The sequence below is a fragment of the Brachyistius frenatus genome, unplaced genomic scaffold, assembly GCF_029030835.1.
Source record: "Brachyistius frenatus isolate BFR_SWC_R1_liver_20210118 unplaced genomic scaffold, ASM2903083v1 Contig_318, whole genome shotgun sequence".
Lineage (NCBI taxonomy): Eukaryota > Metazoa > Chordata > Actinopteri > Embiotocidae > Brachyistius > Brachyistius frenatus.
The window spans coordinates 212,471-232,500 of record NW_027210917.1 but is presented as its reverse complement, the minus strand read 5'-3'; the positions used below and the strand labels follow the sequence as shown (position 1 = coordinate 232,500).

Below are 20,030 nucleotides of genomic sequence, written 5' to 3'. Positions count from 1 at the left end.
GAGCTTAAACATGATGGATAACAGGGTTGAAAATAGCTGTTAGTGACAAATAAAGAGCCGTGAGCATGAGGTCAGCTGCTCTGTTTACTTTATGACTCATTACTGTGTGAGGAAGACAACAGGATGAAGAGGAGCAACACAAAACACGCTCAGCTGAATCAGGACAATTCTCTTCTCTCTGTGAATGTACAGCAGTTATACTGTAGATCTATAGAGTGTATACACTGAGTGTGTGTGTGTGTGTGTGTGTGTGTGTGTGTGTGTGTGTGTGTGTGTGTGTGTGTGTGTGTGTGTGTGTGTGTGTGTGTGTGTGTGTGTGTGTGTGTGTGTGTGTGTGTGTGTGTTCACATGGTTCTTACTGGTAGAGCAGTATAATCATCACTGTCACTAATCTGCAGGCTAATCCACGAGACTACAGACACACACACACACACACACACACACACACACACACACACACACACACACACACACACACACACACACACACACACACACACATGTGTGCACATGCACACAAACGTGTGTGTGTGTGTGTGTGTGTGTGTGTGTGTGTGTGTGTGTGTGTGTGTGTGTGTGTGTGTGTGTGTGTGTGTGTGTGTGTGTGTGTGTGTGTGTGTGTGTGTGTGTGTGTGTGTGTGTGTGTGTGTGTGTGAATACCCTCTCACACAGACACCCTTTGTATATTTATGGAACTACTTTCAGAGTTTAATTTATATCCTCTAAATTAAATATTATATTCTGTTTGATTTCTATTTGGCACAACCAGCAGCTACAAATATATGAAAGGAACATTTCAACATTGTTGGAAACAGATCACTCACGGGTCCTTTGTTTTATCCATAAGTGTAAAAAGTCCCGTTTCCCCTCAGATGCATGAGGAGTTATGTGTTGGAGGGAGACGGCTGCTGCAGCTGGTTCTGTTTCCAGGCCTGACGTTGACAACAAGAACTTTGTGACGAACGTTGTTATCTTTGGACAGAACCAGGATTGTTGTTTTCCTGAACTTCACATTTAAAACACAGCCATGAAAAGGAGGCACCAGTCACGTACACCTCGCTTCCAGCATACGTTCATTCACTATCTACAGCCGCTTTTTCCTGAACAGGGTCACGTGGGTGGAGCCTATCTCAGTTCACTATGGGAGAAGACAAAGCCTGGATGGGTTGCCAGTCCATCACAGAGCAGATTAATTATTATCATTATTATTATTACTATAAATGTTGTGCAAAAATAAATAATACTTTTAGTAAATTTAGTATTTTTTATGATTGCTGTGTACGAGATGAAGTAACCCTGGATGTTGAGAGGGTTGGAGTTGAATAACAGTTCAGCAGCCCTGTGTGTGTGTGTGTGTGTGTGTGTGTGTGTGTGTGTGTGTGTGTGTGTGTGTGTGTGTGTGTGTGTGTGTGTGTGTGTGTGTGTGTGTGTGTGTGTGTGTGTGTGTGTGTGTGTGTGTGTGTGTGTGTGTGTGTGTGTGGTACCTACCCTGTCATTAGCGCTCTCTGCAGCCTCCGCGGTCCAGCTCGGCTCCGAGGGTTGCTGACTTCCTGCATATAAATGAACAATAAAAAGAAGACGTGAGCAGAGATATTGAAGTAACATATTAAAATGGACCTAGGTGAGCTGAGGTGTGACAGACACACACACACACACACACACACACACACACACACACACACACACACACACACACACACACACACACACACACAGAGAGAGAGCAGGAGAGAGGACCTCGGCCTTAATTAACCATTCGACCGTGTTATCACAAGATAAATGGAAAGACTGCATATTCAGCATGAATTTCCTGTTCCATTAAAACATCAAATATCCAGATTTTTATCGATTCATTTCTACATTTAAAAAAAAATTTACTATCACATTCGTCATGCTCTCGTCTCAGTATTTTATTGTGTCCCTCTTATTTCTGTTCAGTTTTCTTGCAGAGGAAGATGCAGACGGTGTTGTTGCTTGAATTAAAGTAAAACTGGTGCTGCTCAGGCTGTATGAACGGTGTTTTATTATAACTTTACAAACATGGAAGAGAAAATTACTTTTGTGTCTTTTCTGTATACTTTTCTGGATTTGTCTTCGTCTCTCACCGACATGTAGCTCCATATTTCCTCTCTGTATGTCATCTTTAAATAGCTTCATTCCTTTTTTAATCTACTAAGGCCAGACAGGTCCGATCTGGGCTAATCCACAGGCAGCTCCACGTCTCACCTCCAGTCAATAAAGCACTTACAGCAGCCCTCTTCCATTCAATAGAGCAGTCAAAACTGTGTTTTAGGACCAGCGGAGGACTTAAAGAGTATTAACATGCAGCTGATCGGGTGTTAAATGACCGAGGAGTCCACACAGCAGCGATCAGTGGAGGACAGTATATAAGAACTCATTTATTTAAACAGGGAGATTTACATCATCAGGTGAGGTGGGACTAGACCGGTTAATTACTTCTGTTCCATCCCAGTGAGAACAGCTCGCTCCCCAATTTAAGGGCTCATTTGGGGACGGAGGACGAAGGTGACGTCCCCGTGTGGGACGAGCAAACCCGCCCCAGGCACCTTCATCAACCCACCGAGGGCAGCTGATGGTGAATTATCCCGGGAGGAGGAGATACATCAGGGGAACGTGATGCTGCTTTAAGAAGCTGTTTTATGATGTTCAGTGGCAGTAAAAGTGCAGCGAGAGTTTCTGTTCAAAGCATTGATGATGTTGATCTTTGTGTCACTGCAGGTACTGAAACCTGCTCTTTTTATCTTCCTCCACATCGTCCCCTCCCGCTCATAAACTTATTATCAATCCATCAATCAATCAATCAAACTTTATTTCGAGCACTTTTCACACATTTTGGTGCAGTTCAAAGTGCTTGACCGATGATTGACAGGCGAATAATAAGACAGACAGTTGTATACCAGAAACATTTAATAAATTTTAGATATTATAAAGATGATTAAAAAAAATTAAAAGGAAAATAAGAATTTAAAAACCACTTTGAGACCAATGCACGCAAGATGATGGAGATTATACAAATGAGAAGATAGTTTGAAAGCTAAAATGACAAAAAGAGATATTAAATAGAGTGAGATAAGGACAAGAAACTAAAAACGAGTAAAAGAGAGGAAAATGCATTAAAAAGAAGGTAAAATAAAACATGAGATAGGACATGTGAGAGGAATTAAAAGTCTGTAAAAGTGACTAAACGGACAATGAAAAGGTACGAAAGTGCGAAGGAAATAAATAAAAGCAAATATATAAAAATAAACTTTTAAAAGTACGTATATTAAAATTAAAATATGTCAAAAAGCCATTTTAATTAAAAGCAAAAGCTGAAGAGGTTTTCAATTTAGATCTCCGGGCAGATGACATGTGACCGGATGGAAAATGACGGTGGAGAAAATCTGTTATTGTCAACAGAACATTTGATAGGAGTAATGAGAACAGATGGAGCATAAATATAACATTAACACAAGTTTAGATACCAAACACACGCATGAGAAAACCTTAATGGGCTCCATGACTCAGCCAACCTCTGGCTCAAACGCTCTTATGATTAATTAATTACTCAGAATACACTTCACAGTTCACCAGCATATGGAAATAATGAGATTCTAATCAATGATGAGTGTGTTGTTTTTAATGATTGAGGGGTGAAAAGGGGGAATACAGGGAATCCAGCAGCAGGTGGTGAGGCAGTCCGGAGCCTGCAGGGGGCACACACACACACACACACACACACACACACACACACACACACACACACACACACACACACACACACACACACACACACACACACACACACACACCAGGAACACAGCACAGTGACGCTTCAGCCACTAACACACACACAAACGTTACACAACCACTCATTCAATTTGCTCGAAAGAGTTTAACGGGGAGAATCAAAACATTAATTCAAATTCAAACAGCTATTTTGGCTCAATAAAATTATCTGATATTTCCACAGAAGACCAAACACCCCCCTGCCTGTGCCCCCCCCCCCCAAACCCTCCCCCCCACACACCCCCACACACACACTCCCCCTCCCACCCTATTATGTAACTCTAATCATCTTATCTGGCTAATTACTGACCGAGTCCCTGACCTCCACCGACTGCAGCTTTGTGTGTTTCGCTTTAGTGCCTCAACACAACTTTTCTTGGATATTCAGCTTTCATCGGACCGACGTGTCTGTGTAGATGTCGATGTGTGTGTCTGTGTGTAGATGTCGATGTGTGTGTCTGTGTGTAGATGTCGATGTGTGTGTCTGTGTGTAGATGTCGATGTGTGTGTCTGTGTGTAGATGTCGATGTGTGTGTCTGTGTAGATGTCGATGTGTGTGTCTGTGTGTAGATGTCGATGTGTGTGTCCGTGTGTAGATGTCGATGTGTGCGTCCGTGTGTAGATGTCGATGTGTGTGTCTGTGTGTAGATGTCGATGTGTGTGTCTGTGTAGATGTCGATGTGTGCGTCCATGTGTAGATGTCGATGCGTGTGTCTGTGTGTAGATGTCGATGTGTACGTCTGTGTGTAGATGTCGATGTGTACGTCTGTGTGTAGATGTCGATGTGTGCGTCCGTGTGTAGATGTCGATGTGTGCGTCTGTGTGTAGATGTCGATGTGTACGTCTGTGTGTAGATGTCGATGTGTGTGTCTGTGTGTAGATGTCGATGTGTGTGTCCGTGTGTAGATGTCGATGTGTGTGTCTGTGTGTAGATGTCGATGTGTGCGTCTGTGTGTAGATGTCGATGTGTACGTCTGTGTGTAGATGTCGATGTGTACGTCTGTGTGTAGATGTCGATGTGTACGTCTGTGTGTAGATGTCGATGTGTGTGTCCGTGTGTAGATGTCGATGTGTGTGTCCGTGTGTGTGATTGTGTTGCGGTACCTTGTGGCCAGGGTGAGCAGTGTCTGAGGTAGAAGCTGACCTCCGGCCTGCGACCTCCCCACTGCTGCAGGAGGTCCAACAGGACGACCTCCTGAGGGAGGACGCGCTCTGAGGAGAGACACACGGACACAAAACGTTTGACGAAGATCTCGCTAATTACTGAAAAATAACATCACGTTAACAGATGATTCATAAATTAGTTAAATAAATAAACATCCAATTACATTCTCTTAAAAAACAGAATTTCAAACACACTGTTCCTAGTTTACAATATAAAGCAGCAATCTGAACTGGTTCTTTGATGCTATTATGTCTGGTTGGTGTTCATGTAATGATCTTTCAATTATTTGGGCCTCCTTTCTGTAATTTTATTCCTACTTTGTTTTTGTTGCCCTTTTAAATCGTGATACGTCATAAGTGTAATATTTTCCTGTTTTTTAAAGGCTGAAATACAGTAAATTTCTAAACTTAGAATTATATTCACATTACTGATGAATATTTATCACATTTTATTAAAGGACTGACAGTCATCCCTGCAATATTATCACAATATTGATATTGAGGTATGCAAAATATTGTAATATTTGAAGTTGTCCATATTTCCCAGCCCTGCTGCAACGATTAAAGGTTTGTTTTTATCACCAGTCTTCAAGACTGACGAAAGAGTAAACCAATGGAAAGAAACTGCTGTTCTTCTATAAGAGTGAAACAGCATCTGCAGTGGTCTGTAATCAGACCGTAAACAAAACATTATTTGGATTATTAAAAATCCCCTTCGGGCATTTTCAGAAATGTATTAAAACACTCTGCTTTAATTAATAATAAGTGGATGACATGGTTCTAAAATTCCATCTGCACCTCCTCTATCAGGATAAATCTTTTTTTTTATTTAAAAAATGTAATTCCTGGATACGAGATGTCTCCTGCTGCATCACTGGTTCTCAATGAATGTGCAACGAAGGGTTAAAGTTTCCACATCACACGTGTGTAAGTTGACTATGAGCCTCTAAAACAGGTCATGATGTCACAAATCTGGACTGCGAGTCGCAGTTCCTTCAAGTTAAACAGCTTTCAACTGTCCAACTGTGAGAATTCATCCTTCTGCACGGTGAAAGCCGAAAACACGTTTTCAAGAGGAGGAGGACGCGATGGAAAAACTACAAAGAAAGAAAGGTCACAGTGAGACACATCAATCCGCCACAGCTAAATACACACATGGACACAATGGTTTAGTGCCCCCCAACACACACACACACACACACACACACACACACACACACACACACACACACACACACACACACACACACACACACACACACACACACACACACAGAGGCCACGAGGGCAGTTGTGCCCTTAAGGTACGGCTTCCCGTCACACAGCGACACTCTGACACACATTTCATCCTCCCGTTTATCGTCCGCTGCCTCGCCGTGTCACCCTCTGAGACACCGGACGGCCCGTCGGACCGCCCGCTCACACAAACACTGGGCTGTCACGGCTCTCCTCGGCTGCGATTGAATGAATGTGGGCCGAACTTCAATGGAGACGGCGGCCCCTCCTCAGTGTCTGCATGTGATGGAGCGGCCTATTCGAGCTCACAATGGCGTGCGGTGTACAGGAGGCACTTAGCACCACATTGATTCCACGAGGGGTCGGCGCGACACACATCTGACTCGGGTTATAATTAGCTTCACAGCGAGGGATCGAGGCCAGAGTCACACCGCGATTATCTCTTCATATAATGCCAGATTATAATCATGTAGAGACTCTGATGCTCAGAAGACAGGCTGCTGTAATCATAGGAGTCCTGGTCTCCAGGGAGTTGTGTGTGTGTGTAGATATAGTTTAGTCATGTGAAAACAGCAGAAGAACAGCCTTGATATTATTTAAAAGTATGATGGTTCACATAATTTGTTATTGACAGCAAAGATCAAGAAACTACGAACGATGAACACAGAAATATTTCCTCCATCTATCTCCTGGTTTGTGGAAAACTCAAGTCCACTTCCTGTGATGATGTCCTACATATCATAACTGATGAGGTCACATCCTGCTGCCACAACACCGACGGGAATTTAACGGATGTCATGAGTTCATCATCTGCATAAATGGACACTTTTTGAAAGTGTTGAGGATTTCTCTCTTTACTTTGATATTTCTGAACTGTTTTGGCTTTAATGCTCTCTAACTTGTGTCGAGTGATATTTCATCACGCTCATACACATAAAACACTTACTTACATGTTCAGCATGAAATAATATCTAAAAGCAACATACCTTGTTTTCGTTTTGATTTTGTTTGTTTTACTTGCGTCTGTTACCTATTTTGTCCTTTTTTAAGTAATATGTCTTATTGTTAACGACTTGTTTCGCACAAAAAAAAAATATTCTTTTTAAAAAGTGATATTTTACCAATCCCATACACGTGAAACAAATTAAGGTCCTTAAAGCTGCATGGATCAATATATTTATAGTAGCTCATAGAAAGTCTCCACTGAATGCTGCAGTTACCGATGGAACATTTAAACGTCTTCCAGCTCGTAGTTTTGGTTTCATGATCTGCAGCGTTAGTTTAATTCTTCCTCTTCTCATCAACCTGGTTTTTAGTATCAGGCAGCTCGACACTAAACAGCAGAAACGTAAAGTCAACAACTAGCTGCTGAACACGGTGAAGCATTTAGCAGCTGAAGAGCCAAAACTTCAAGGACACAAGACACCTTCAAATAAAGTGACTGGTCTGCTCACTGCTGGCTGAAGCAGTCGCAACATCAACTTCATGGTTCCTGTGACGTCGGTTTGTTCTGCTTACAGCTCGTTCTGCTTTTCGTCAGGTGGCTTATAATCAATAATCAGTATAAATATTTTCATTGATTCTTCGTGTATGGACCAGTGCCCCGACCCACCGTGCCCCGACCCACCGTGCCCCGACCCACCGTGCCCCGACCCACCGTGCCCCGACTCACCGTGCCCCGACCCACCGTGCCCCGACCCACCGTGCCCCGACCCACCGTGCCCCGACCCGACCCACCGTGCCCCGACCCACCGTGCCCCGCCCCACCGTGCCCCGACCCACCGTGCCCCGACTCACCGTGCCCCGACTCACCGTGCCCCGACCCACCGTGCCCCGACTCACCGTGCCCCGACTCACCGTGCCCCGACTCACCGTGCCCCGACCCACCGTGCCCCGACCCACCGTGCCCGACCCACCGTGCCCCGCCCCACCGTGCCCCGACTCACCGTGCCCCGACTCACCGTGCCCCGACCCACCGTGCCCCGCCTCACCGTGCCCCGACTCACCGTGCCCCGACCCACCGTGCCCCGACCCACCGTGCCCCGACTCACCGTGCCCGTTCCATACTTCAGCGAGGTGACACTCCCCCTCTCCGGCCTCCTTGCAGTACTCGACCACGTCGATCACTCTGGTTGCCGGGGTAACTGGGACCTCGGTCAGCATCTGCTGGGTGTCGTTGAGGTAAACCGTCAGGATCACCTGTAACCATAGAAACAAGCATGACGAATGGTGTAAAATATCCAAGGTGACTATTTTCAGAATATGAACACCCAAACTCAACGAGATGAACTGTCTCCCACTCATCAGTTCTTACTGATTAATTCATCTGAATCAACCCTCTGTGGTGAGAAACTCTTTCATTCATTTGTTATTGTGACTGTCGGCAGTGATTTCATTCAGATAAAAGAGCCAAAGACAAGCTAAGAGCGTCTCGTTCAAACCTTCTGCAGCTCAGTGGGAGCGACTCCAATCAATCAAATCAAAGTTTTTAGAAAGCTCGGCCTGAAAGGTCTCACCGAAAGAAAACAGAGGGATCTTCTAACACATGAAGATGCAACATAAATGATGTTAAAGTGGAAGGAAAGTGACGAAGAAGTAAATGAAGCCCTTTGCTCAACAGCTACCAATAACTGAAACAAGATACAGCCATCGATCTGACTCAGCAAAACACTGATCACAGCTGTAACTACCCGTCAACAGCTGCTTGTACACACAAACACACACTCCTCCACTGGCTGCGGACAAAATCCAACTTTCTCTATTAAAAAGTTTATCCAAATCTTCAGCTTCAATTGAAACCAACAGGGTCGATATTGTATCACAGTGAAGCTTCGACACCTCAGTGTATTGTTAGTTTGTTGTTTTTAACATATCTGGAAAAACAAAATATATGATTTTAAAGCATGAGCGGTGCGGCAATGATCCCCCTGAATTCATTTTGTCATCAAATCCTCTCAGTTCTGCGGCCAGAAGATTAAAATAGCAATCAGAAAAGGACATCCTGTGTTATCGCCAGTGATGTCATCGGCAATCTGACTGGTGATGTCATGTCAGTAGCGGAGATAAATTTAGGGTAATCTGGGATAGCAGCGCACAGACACACCGCAGCACAGATACAGATACACTTTTAATCTCAATGCTGCTTTTTCTTCCTCTCTGAACTCTCTGACACACACACACACACACACACACACACACACACACACACACACACACACACACACACACACACACACACACACACACACACACACACACACACACAGATATACATGTCCAACAGGCTACAAGTATGCACACACACTCGAATATATACTGTACACTAATCCATAGTATCTTGCACACCTGTCCCAGATCATGTGAAGTAATCTCTGCATGCAGACGAACTGAGCAGGGACACATTTTCTAAAGCTTGGATTAGACACACACACACACACACACACACACACACACACACACACACACACACACACACACACACACACACACACACACACACACACACACACACACACACACACACACACACACAGTATACAAACACACATGCAAACCCTAAAACCCTGAAACACTGGGGTTTTTACGAGACCACAAATCATTGAAAGTAGGCTAATCGTGGTCTCACCAGGGCCGTAATGTGTCACGTGGTCAGAAATATCGTTTGTTCCACTGAAGACGGGTCAGCGGAGATAAAAGGACATTTTATAATCAAATCACTCAGTGTTTTATCTCATTTGAAGCGGATATCAGTGAAATTCTCATAATTGCCTTAAAAAAAGCACCCAGCCGGAAACATTCACCGTGAGCGCAGCGCAGACGCACACCGTCGTCTGCTGACGGTTCACTGGAAAACAGGGCAGACACCAGAAACTCTGTTCCTTGTGTCTTTTGGGGTAAAAACAGCACAGAAACAACACCGACGCATCTACGGTGGCTCGGAGAGATCAAAACACTCCAACTTAAGGAAACACGTTTGTTTTTTATTTTTTTTACTGGTTTCCAATTTGAATACACTTTCTATGCGATTTCTCTTCGCCCATTAGCTACAGGAGACTGATGACTGTGTGCACATTAGCCAATCAGGTTGTCAGTGCCCCCCCCTCCCCCGCCTCCCCCCCCCAACCCTCTTCCTGTATTTGGCCGTTCTCGGCGCCAAAGATGCCATAAAGCCATTTTCTCAGCTTCAATGCAAATCAACGGGTGACGTCATCAGTTGACGTGTTCATTGTTAAATATTATTAATTGTGGGTTTTTTTTGTAAATGCTGCGCATGTTTCATTGTGCTTTATCTGCATGTGTTTCCTTCAGTCGCAGAGTGTTGATCTCTCAAGGCCTCAATCAGCAGCCAGACGAACAGCTGTGTTTAACAGACGAGGTCAGACACGACCGGCTGAAAGCAAAACAAACAGCGTTTTCCACTCAACTTTCTTACGAAGCGTCTTCTGGGTTTTCAACAACGCTGAAAACAAACGTAAACTGACACGAACAATAGAAAGCTTTTTTCCTCCGAACTCTGACACAGTCCTCCCAGAATCCTTTGCTTCGCCCAGCACGAAGCAATAGACACTTCTGCACTGAAGTGTCTATAAAGTTGTCCTATTGGCCTCGTACTCATGTATGAAATATTTTACTTTGATGTTTTGTGCACATACAGATCTCTAATTTCACAGCCTGCTCTGGTGTCAGCAGTCATTAAACAGCTTCTTGAAATTATAATTATAAAGACGATAAAATGGCACAAATATATTTTAGACACATTCATTTGCTTTTTTTAAGATGCGCTCGTTGTAAAATGACGAGTTTTCCGTGAAACAGAAATAACAGGAAGCAAAAAGTCACGTATGCAGAGTTATCTTTGTGTTTAGAAACTCGATCTGCTGCTTCCACTCACACTGGAGTCACAGGATAGACCCTCTGTGGACACCTCTGGGTACACAGGGCAGAAACAGGCCGGAGATACCACAGCAAAGTCAGAAATATACCAAAACAATCCTAAATACAGTTTGATGGCTGCTGGAGATTCGACCACACCAAGATGCAACATGTCCACGTCCACCGTATCTTTTATTCATGGGTTTAAAAAGAAATGAAGGTGAACCTGAAAATGAGGGATTTATAGGAGGCAGCGTCTGATGGTCGGTAAAGTCACTGGAACATTTGTTTGAACATAATGAACTCACGGTAAGGACAACTTTACGTCTCTTAGCAGATGGAAATACTAATATTATGATACTTTAATTATAATTTTGTGATTTTAGATGTTTTGATACGTACTGAGTTTTGAAATAACTTTGTCAACATTTGCTTTATCAAATGAAAGAAAGTTCAGTCTCTTGTTGCGGCAAAAGTGTAAATGTAAAGCCGACACACACACACACACACACACACACACACACACACACACACACACACACACACACACACACACACACACACACACACACACACACACACACACACACACAGACAGTCAGACTGACCTGTGCTTCCTGAAATGCCTCCACTGCTGAATGGAGTGACTCCGGCTATTTTAGGTGTCAGCGAGGTGAACGAGGCAGCCGGAGAGTCTTTACACTTCAGTCTGTCTGCTGCAGCCAACATGTCACTGCTCATGTTATGAGTCACTTCGAGGCATTTCAACCCTCTGAGCGGATGACATGTACTGCTGGTTAATAAAGTTCAACAAAATCCAGGCTTCACTAACAAACAGTGTTGTTCACTGTAACCTTGATTCAACCAGTGGTAGTAAAAGTATTTTACCCCAAAAAACGCCTCATCAGAAAACCATCGGCCGAAAGCACACACAGCGGAGAGAGAGAGATATGGAGGGATAATTAGTGGTGCCTCTGTAGGTGAGAGTGTGTTGGAAATGAGTGTGTGTGTGTGTGTGTGTGTGTGTGTGTGTGTGTGTGTGTGTGTGTGTGTGTGTGTGTGTGTGTGTGTGTGTGTGTGTGTGTGTGTGTGTGTGTGTGTGTGTGTGTGTGTGTGTGTGTGTGTGTGTGTGTGTGTGTGTGTGTGCGCGCTCAGAGCTGTAGATAGAAATATAAGTGTGTGTCAGTGAGCGGTGGGGGGGGGGTGAGGATGATGAGAGATAGGAAGGAGTCTGTGGACTCTTTTCATGGCTGTCAGTCGGAGTAAACCGTGAGATTGAGCTGGTGTTAGTTTTTATGAGGAACTCCTCTGATCTGATGGATCTGCTTCTGTTTTTATAAAAACAGAGTTTCTCTGTTTCAGCTTCTAACTTATTAAAAAGTTTACTTTTTCTTGACTAAACTAAAACAACATGAATTATTTTGAATAATCATTGGAACTTTGAATCACGAAAATGGTCAAATTGTGGATAAAAACGGTAATAGGCTTGATTACTAACATATTAGCACGTCTCCATAGCAACCATTTTTAACACTGCAGATTGTAAAAACATATGACTTCATATCTTAAGAAGGGATGTCAGCGGGTGTCTACATTTCTTTCTCAAATGTAAAAAAAACAACACTTTTTTTAAAGTTAATTCTATTTGTCTATTTGTGTTGGAACTTAACAACAATTTCTTATGTATAAATAAACAAACTGACGGAAACCAAATTGTGCCGCGAGACATTTTGCTGCAGATAGTCGAGGCGCGTCAGAGAGATCGAGAGCACACGGGGAAATTAAATTACAAATATAATCAATGCCAGATTTATTCTTGTTTGTTTGCATACTGACAGACGCTCTGCCACACCGGTGTTCTGCCGTCATCTTCTACTTTAAAAAGTTTACATTTAAAGGCAATTTGAAGTCATATTAATTTATTATATGAAGTTTGTGAGGTAAAGTCCTCCTTTTTTGACACCAAATGTCAACATCTGCCACTTGCAATATTTAGTCCAATACAATATAATTATATTTATTTCTACGAGGGAATTTAATGCAGCAGTCAGATCAAAGCAGATAGAAAGGAACACATTCAAATATATATATGTGCAGTAGGTAATAAATACATTAAAAAAATGACTACTGATCATCAATCTGAAGAGATTTAGTGCTCGACTCACTTCATGATTCATTTCAGCATGTTAAAAGTTTTTAAAAAGTCGCAGTCGCTCCATCAACTCTTTTTTTAGCCTCCAGTCTGCAGAGCCGGAGCCGTTCAGGTCACTGAGGGTCGAGACCGACAGCCTCGCTTACAAAATCAGCAGCTTTTCTATCAATCTGTCACCCTGCTTTTCTTGCATGATTGAGCACTTTGATTAATTGATTGAATAAAACCAAAAAGCATGAATAGTATGAGTTTCACAGCCGGAAAAGGCGCATAAAACAAAGTCACAATGAACAAAAACGTGAACTTCTTCACTGAATATCGTCGTTCACATGAACTAAATATGAACAGATGTGTGTGGGAACGCTGGTGTTGAGGGAAGCTGTCCAGCAGCAGCAGTGGAGAAGCTGCAGGACAAAGATTAGAGAGGCAACACTGATACACACACACACACACACACACACACACACACACACACACACACACACACACACACACACACACACACACACACACACACACACACACACACACACACACACAATACAGAAGGTACGTTGGCAGACGAGTCGTGCCTCCCCCCCCCCCTCTCTCTCTCTCTCGGGTCACATGATGTCTGCATGTGATGAACTGTCTATCTGCGCTGCGTCTATCGGATCAGAAGATATTTGGACGGTTCAGAGAGAAGAGAGACGTTAACGTGCGCCGAGTATCCAACGACAACGAGTCATACCAACAATAACAATCACTTCAGCTCTGCTCCTGCACACGCACACACACACACACACACACACGGTCGTGTATTTTATACACAGATGGTCGTTGTGTGGATATTTATGCCCCACAATCCTTTGCACCTCTGAGTCATGAGTCACATGATTAGTTCTGTTCAGCAATACTCAAAAAATAATCAGCATTAAGAGTGAATAACTTTTTATCATAGAAGACGCAGTTTTCTTGTAGTTATCAGGAAAGAGAGGTTCATGTTGTGTGTGTGTGTGTGTGTGTGTGTGTGTGTGTGTGTGTGTGTGTGTGTGTGTGTGTGTGTGTGTGTGTGTGTGTGTGTGTGTGTGTGTGTGTGTGTGTGTGTGTGTGTGTGTGTGTGTGTGTGTGTGTGTGTGTGTGTGTGCAGACCTGGATTTTCTATAAACAAAATGTTCTTCCAAGTTCTTCAAAGCGACCGTACTGTGCTTCCACCCACTGCAGACAATACAACCAGACTCTCTCACACACACACACACACACACACACACACACACACACACACACACACACACACACACACACACACACACACACACACACACACACACACACACACACACACACACACACACACACACACAAAACACACACACACACACCCTGTGGTCGGTCTTTCACTGACTTTACTTCTTTTTAAAACCACTTTAGTCCTGAGATGACGCATTTATGTTCCTAAACATCGCTAATCATTAAAAGTTACGTGACAGACGGTCTCTTATTGGACCAGAAGGAACTTTGTTGAGACTGCTGGACATCTGATAACTCACATAAAAATAATCTGGCTCATAACTCGTGTTAAATAGCGAACTTTAAAGGTGATTTACTTGTTTTTGTTTCCCCTGCTGTACTTAGCCAATGCTAAGTTAACTAGCTGCTGGCTTCTTCTCATCTCTCTGCACAAAAAACAATATTTCCCAAAACTATTCCTTCGGATGTGAACATGGAGGCCATAATACGTCTACATTTGTGAGGTTCTGCGTTCCACTGCGGCCTGCGTGTGTTGCGTAACCGAGTGTGACGCCGGCGGTTTGGACGGTGTCGTGTTTTGTGGATGTGCGTTACGTAACCGACGTGATCAGACGGTGTTTCTGTCACTTTGACTGTCGACGGTCCTTCTGTGTTTATACCTGCTCTACCAACCGGTCAAGGAGAGGACCCTCCACCCTCCACCCTCCACCCTCCACCCCCCACACCATCTGTCAGACCGGTGCTCCACCACACCAGCCTTGTGTGGCTTTCCTGTCTTTACTCTGAGTTTTCTTTGACTCCTACAAACTCTCTAAACTCTTCTGTGAAATCCTCCAGATGAGTGAAGAGCAGCGGCACACGTTCATTTCAATTTCATTTCTGCGGCAGTTTAAACAACAGCTCAAGTTAATGAAGATTCATGGGAGGATGAATCAGCTCATGTGGGCGCGGAGGAAACTACGACCGTTTAAATCCCGCTCGTCTTTTTTTAGACGGAGCGTCGACCAAAATTAGGAAAGAATTGCACACGAAGGAGAAAATAGCTCCGCAGAGAGGAAGCTTCCAGGAACAGCTGCTAATAAACTGCAGGGATTTACAAAGCAGATATGTAGTGGCACTCAGTGAAGACAGACAGATGATAAACCACATTATAATCACCATGACGACTCAATCAAAGTCTGAACACATCGAATAAATACATTAAAAAGTCCCGTTTTCATAAAAAAAAAAAAAAAAAAAAAGTTTGTGAATAAAAGTGGAAAAACTGGAAAGAAAAGAATCCCAAAGTCACACTAGTGTGTGTGTGTGTGTGTGTGTGTGTGTGTGTGTGTGTGTGTGTGTGTGTGTGTGTGTGTGTGTGTGCAGTGGACCACAGTGACAGCTGAAGACACACACACACACACACACACACACACACACACACACACACACCAGTCAGGATGGTCTCTATAGGAACTGCATGTGACCAGTTAAACATTTCTTACACTGAGTCCATAAATCAGTTGTTTTTTATAGACGACTTTGCTCAAAATCTCTCCACGACCACGTCTCTGGAACAACTCGGCACTTTGCCCAAAATCAATCCATCCTGCAAAAGAACAAGTCACTTGTAATCAATTCTGCAGCATTTTTAGTGAGTTGAAAACTTTTACAAAAAGTCCTTATTATCCATGTGACCTTTACATGAGATCATCAACATGTCTGCAGCTCCTCCATCTTAACCTGCTGGTGTGGTAAAGACGGGTAAAAACACACGAGTTGAGCCGGCGGACCTGTGAGGCTGTAATGAGGCACAGCTGTGCTTCGAGCTAAACGCTAACATCAGCAACAGGAAAAAGGTTTCTGGTCTTTATGTTCAGCAGGTCGAGAGCTGACGTGAAACTGGAACTTCCAGGAACCTCAAACGCTGCTCGCATTTATAAACAGCCGACTAAATAAAGTAGAAAGAGCCTTTTTCAGCTGTTTGTGTTGTTCCTTATTTTATTTGTTTTGATCTGTCAAGTAGTGTTCGAATGTACATTTGTTAATCTAATATTTAGGTTCTGACCTATCTGGTGTTTGCAGACTTTAGTTCACAGCTTCAGTTTTCTTTGCTGTGATTATATTCTGGAAAACTGTGTTCGCATCAACGTCCGTTCAGACGAACGCGGTCGCAGCGGCGCTCCAGTTTCTCCACGTTTGGTGGTCGAATCCAAAAACCTGGTCGACGTCCAGAAGGACGAACTGACTGGAAGTGACCGGAGCGTGACCTGACCTTTACATGCATGCAGTGACACTCGATTCGTTTTTATCTGCCTTTCCGATGAGGGACGGACGTTCAGCGTTTCCGTAGTTACAAGTTCACCACTTGAAAACGGCGCTCGCGTCAACATCCGAGTCCAAACTTAGCTTTTCCCGAAAGCTGCGATACGTCCGACTCAGCGGAAGTTCTGGCAAAAAAACAAGCTGAGATGGACCTGGTCTCATCTCTCTGCTGGTTGCCCCCGGCGACAGCTCCCACCAGGAGAGGTCAGCGGGTGCAAACAGGGTCGATGAGCTGGTGGCGGACTCGGGGAGGGGGAGGAGGGGGGGGGGGGTTGCCAGGAAAAGAAAAGGAACAGAGAGTTGAATCTTTGGATTGAGAGTTCAGGTGCACTTCCTCCGGTGTTCATGGGAAACAGCAGCGCTGGCAGGAAAAAGATCTGCAGCTCAAGGCTTCAGAAGAAGTTGCCAGATGATATCACGCTCTGTTTTGCATTTGCTGACTGGATCTCGGGAGCTGCTCCCTGTTTGGACGCACGAGGGCAAAACTACAAGAGCCAATTGAAAAAAAAAAAAACTTTTTTAAGAGTCAAAACATTCAAAATAATGAAACAAATACTTTCACAGCGACAGAGTCATAACGTTTCAAACGGTGGTTTAACAGAGGAACAAGCTGAAACTTCGGATCTCCAATCAAAAGGATGAAGAAAGCAGGAAGAAAGGATATTCAGGGTCAAAGGTCAAGGTCTGTGTTTCTCCCTCTCTCTCCATGCAGTAAACACATCTCTATATCTTCAGTGTATTGTCTGGAGCTGACAGCAGTCCCACCAGGCCACAAAGAGGTGCAGTGTTTTCGGTGTGTGTGTGTGTGTGTGTGTGTGTGTGTGTGTGTGTGTGTGTGTGTGTGTGTGTGTGTGTGTGTGTGTGTGTGTGTGTGTGTGTGTGTGAGAGAGAGAGGAAGGACAGGAATGTTCACTGAGACTTTTCTTCTCACTGTGACTAAAGGACTAAAAGATAAACAGGATCTTCAAACTTTAAATTAATTGTGTTTCTTCTCGCCAACCAGAGAAACTATTTCCTCCTCAGAAACACGTTTCAAGCAAAGTGAATCAAACCTGCAGATTTGTTCGGATTGTTTCGGTTATTATAAATTGTGTTGGAGACGTTTGATGAATGAAAACTCACCGGCAACATTCCTGCGGGTCAGTCCGCCGGTTCCTCCGGTCCCGGCAGTCAAACTTCTCCTCTTCCTCCTCCTCCTCCTCCTCCTCCGACCGGGTTTTCTTTCTTCTCCTCTCCTTGCAGACACTTTCCACACATCCAAAGCGCCTTTTTCCTTCTTCTTCTTCTCCTCTCTGCGACTCCAGCCAGATATCCAGATGCTTGGAAAACCTAAAACTCCAGCTCCTCTTCCTCTCTCAATCCCTCCCTCTTCCTTCCTCTCTCTTCCTCTTCCTCACACACGCGGACTCTCCCTCCCTCTCTCCCTCTCTCTCTCTCTGCGCTGTTTTTAAACACAGAGTAGATTTTGTTTACCAGAAAACAAGCTGTCGCGTCATTATTAAAATGTCCCTGAGTGCATCCTTTGATGAGCAGCGGGCGGTCCTCCGGTTTGGTCTGCGGGGTGAACTGGGTCACCGTCCCCGATCATCATCCCTCCCATCCGCCCCCCCCGCCCCCGGTCTCCTCCTCCGCCTCCTCCTCCTCTTCCTCCTCCTCCTCACAACAAATAAACAACAATTTCAGCAAAAATACAAAACAATTGCACACAAAAAATGAAGTGGCGGAACAACGAGCGCGGTAAAAGTCACAACTATATTTCCAGGACTCGTATGTTTATTGGTGTGATTGTGAGTAACAGCGCCCTCTATCGGCTGTGTGGGCAGCAAAACGTTTTACAATATCACAGGAAAGACTTTATAGTATTATTGCTATATTTTTTTTAATGACGTCTTATATGGGAGGTGAGAGTCTCTCATACCAAAACTTTACCTGAATACAGAGGTGGAGGAAGTATTCAGGTACTCTACCTTCAAGACAACCGAAATATCACACGGCAAAGTACGAAAGTGACCAATGCATGCAAAAAAATATGATCAAAGGAAAAGGGTGTCATTTTAGAAAGAAAATGTACTTAAAGCATCAAAATAAAAGTATTTAAGTACAATAATTAGACTGTTTAAAAGCAGAGTACTGTTGTTTGCCACCAACGATCATTTTCTTGATTAATTAATTGATTTGGGGAAGTTTGTAAAAAGTCAATAAATGCCTGTCACAACTGGCCAGAGATTTGTCCGAGCCTAAAATTAATTAAAATACTTTACACAACAAAGCATTAGACTGTATTTATACTTCATATCATTTTTATACAAATATCTGAATTTATAAATGAAAGCTCAGGTAAATAGTTTCCCTCTGAAATGTAGGAGAGAAAATAAAAAGGAAATATTGAAGTCAATTCATGGACAGACATAAATACTGTATATACCACAAAAAGCTGAATGTAGATTTTGTAATATTTATATATTTTCATAAAATGTATTTTGGCATTTTTGATAAGAATTGTCTGACGAGTTGTTGTTGTTGTTGTTGTTTTTTTTAAGTTTTTGAGAATATACCTAAACAAGATCACTGTTTCCTTTCCTTATCTCTCAGTCTATGAATACAAATGGAAAGAAGGATACTGAACACACACACACACACACACACACACACACACACACACACACACACACACACACACACACACACACACACACACACACACACACACACACACAGAGCTCCGTAGCTTACACCGAGTTTAGAGATGTTCAGCTGTCATAAATTCAGCAGATTATGGCAGGGCTGTCCTCTGCTGCCAAGGACACCTCCGTCCTGTGTCCTCAGTGTTGTGATCGTTCATGTTGGAGTCGTATTTTACACACCATGAAAACATGAAACGTTACAGTACAGCAGTGACTGTGCTGAAATGTGTTTCCTCTGACTTGTAGGTCTTTATTATGTCGAGGTCATGATTGTTGTGATGCGGTCAACTGGAACAGAAACGGATTCAGTGTGCAACAAAGAGGAAACACGTTTAAATGTCTGAGAAAGTGACATTTCTATTTCTTCACGAGGATGCAAAGTGCCTCATTATAAAGTGACAGGTTAGCGCCCTCTAGTGTCCGCAGAGATAAACAGCGCTCTGTTCAGACACCTTTTACAATAACCTGTCAAGCTAATATTGACTGATGCACAGGAATTTAAGGACAGTTTAATGCGATAATGAATGATTAAGTTTAGCTCCAAATGGCTTTTAAATTAATTTTCCAATTGATCAGCTGAAATTAATGCAGTCAGTCCA

General features: G+C 43.5%; 1 protein-coding gene across 2 annotated transcripts in view; it reads right to left on the bottom strand.

Annotated features, from left to right (window-relative positions):
- The window catches only part of LOC138635606 (apoptosis-stimulating of p53 protein 1-like), a 44,561-nt gene extending 26,236 nt beyond the window's left edge, over positions 1 to 18,325 (bottom strand). For both annotated transcript variants that reach the window (XM_069723168.1, XM_069723169.1), the window contains exons 1-4: positions 17,870 to 18,325; positions 8,241 to 8,388; positions 4,894 to 5,001; positions 1,489 to 1,550 (exon numbers count right to left, since the gene is read on the bottom strand). In XM_069723168.1, coding sequence (XP_069579269.1) covers positions 1,489 to 1,550; positions 4,894 to 5,001; positions 8,241 to 8,388; positions 17,870 to 17,878 — 327 coding nt within the window. In that variant the 5' untranslated portion in view covers positions 17,879 to 18,325. The remainder of the gene's footprint in view (positions 1 to 1,488; positions 1,551 to 4,893; positions 5,002 to 8,240; positions 8,389 to 17,869) is intronic.
- Between the last annotated feature and the right edge of the window lie 1,705 nt (positions 18,326 to 20,030).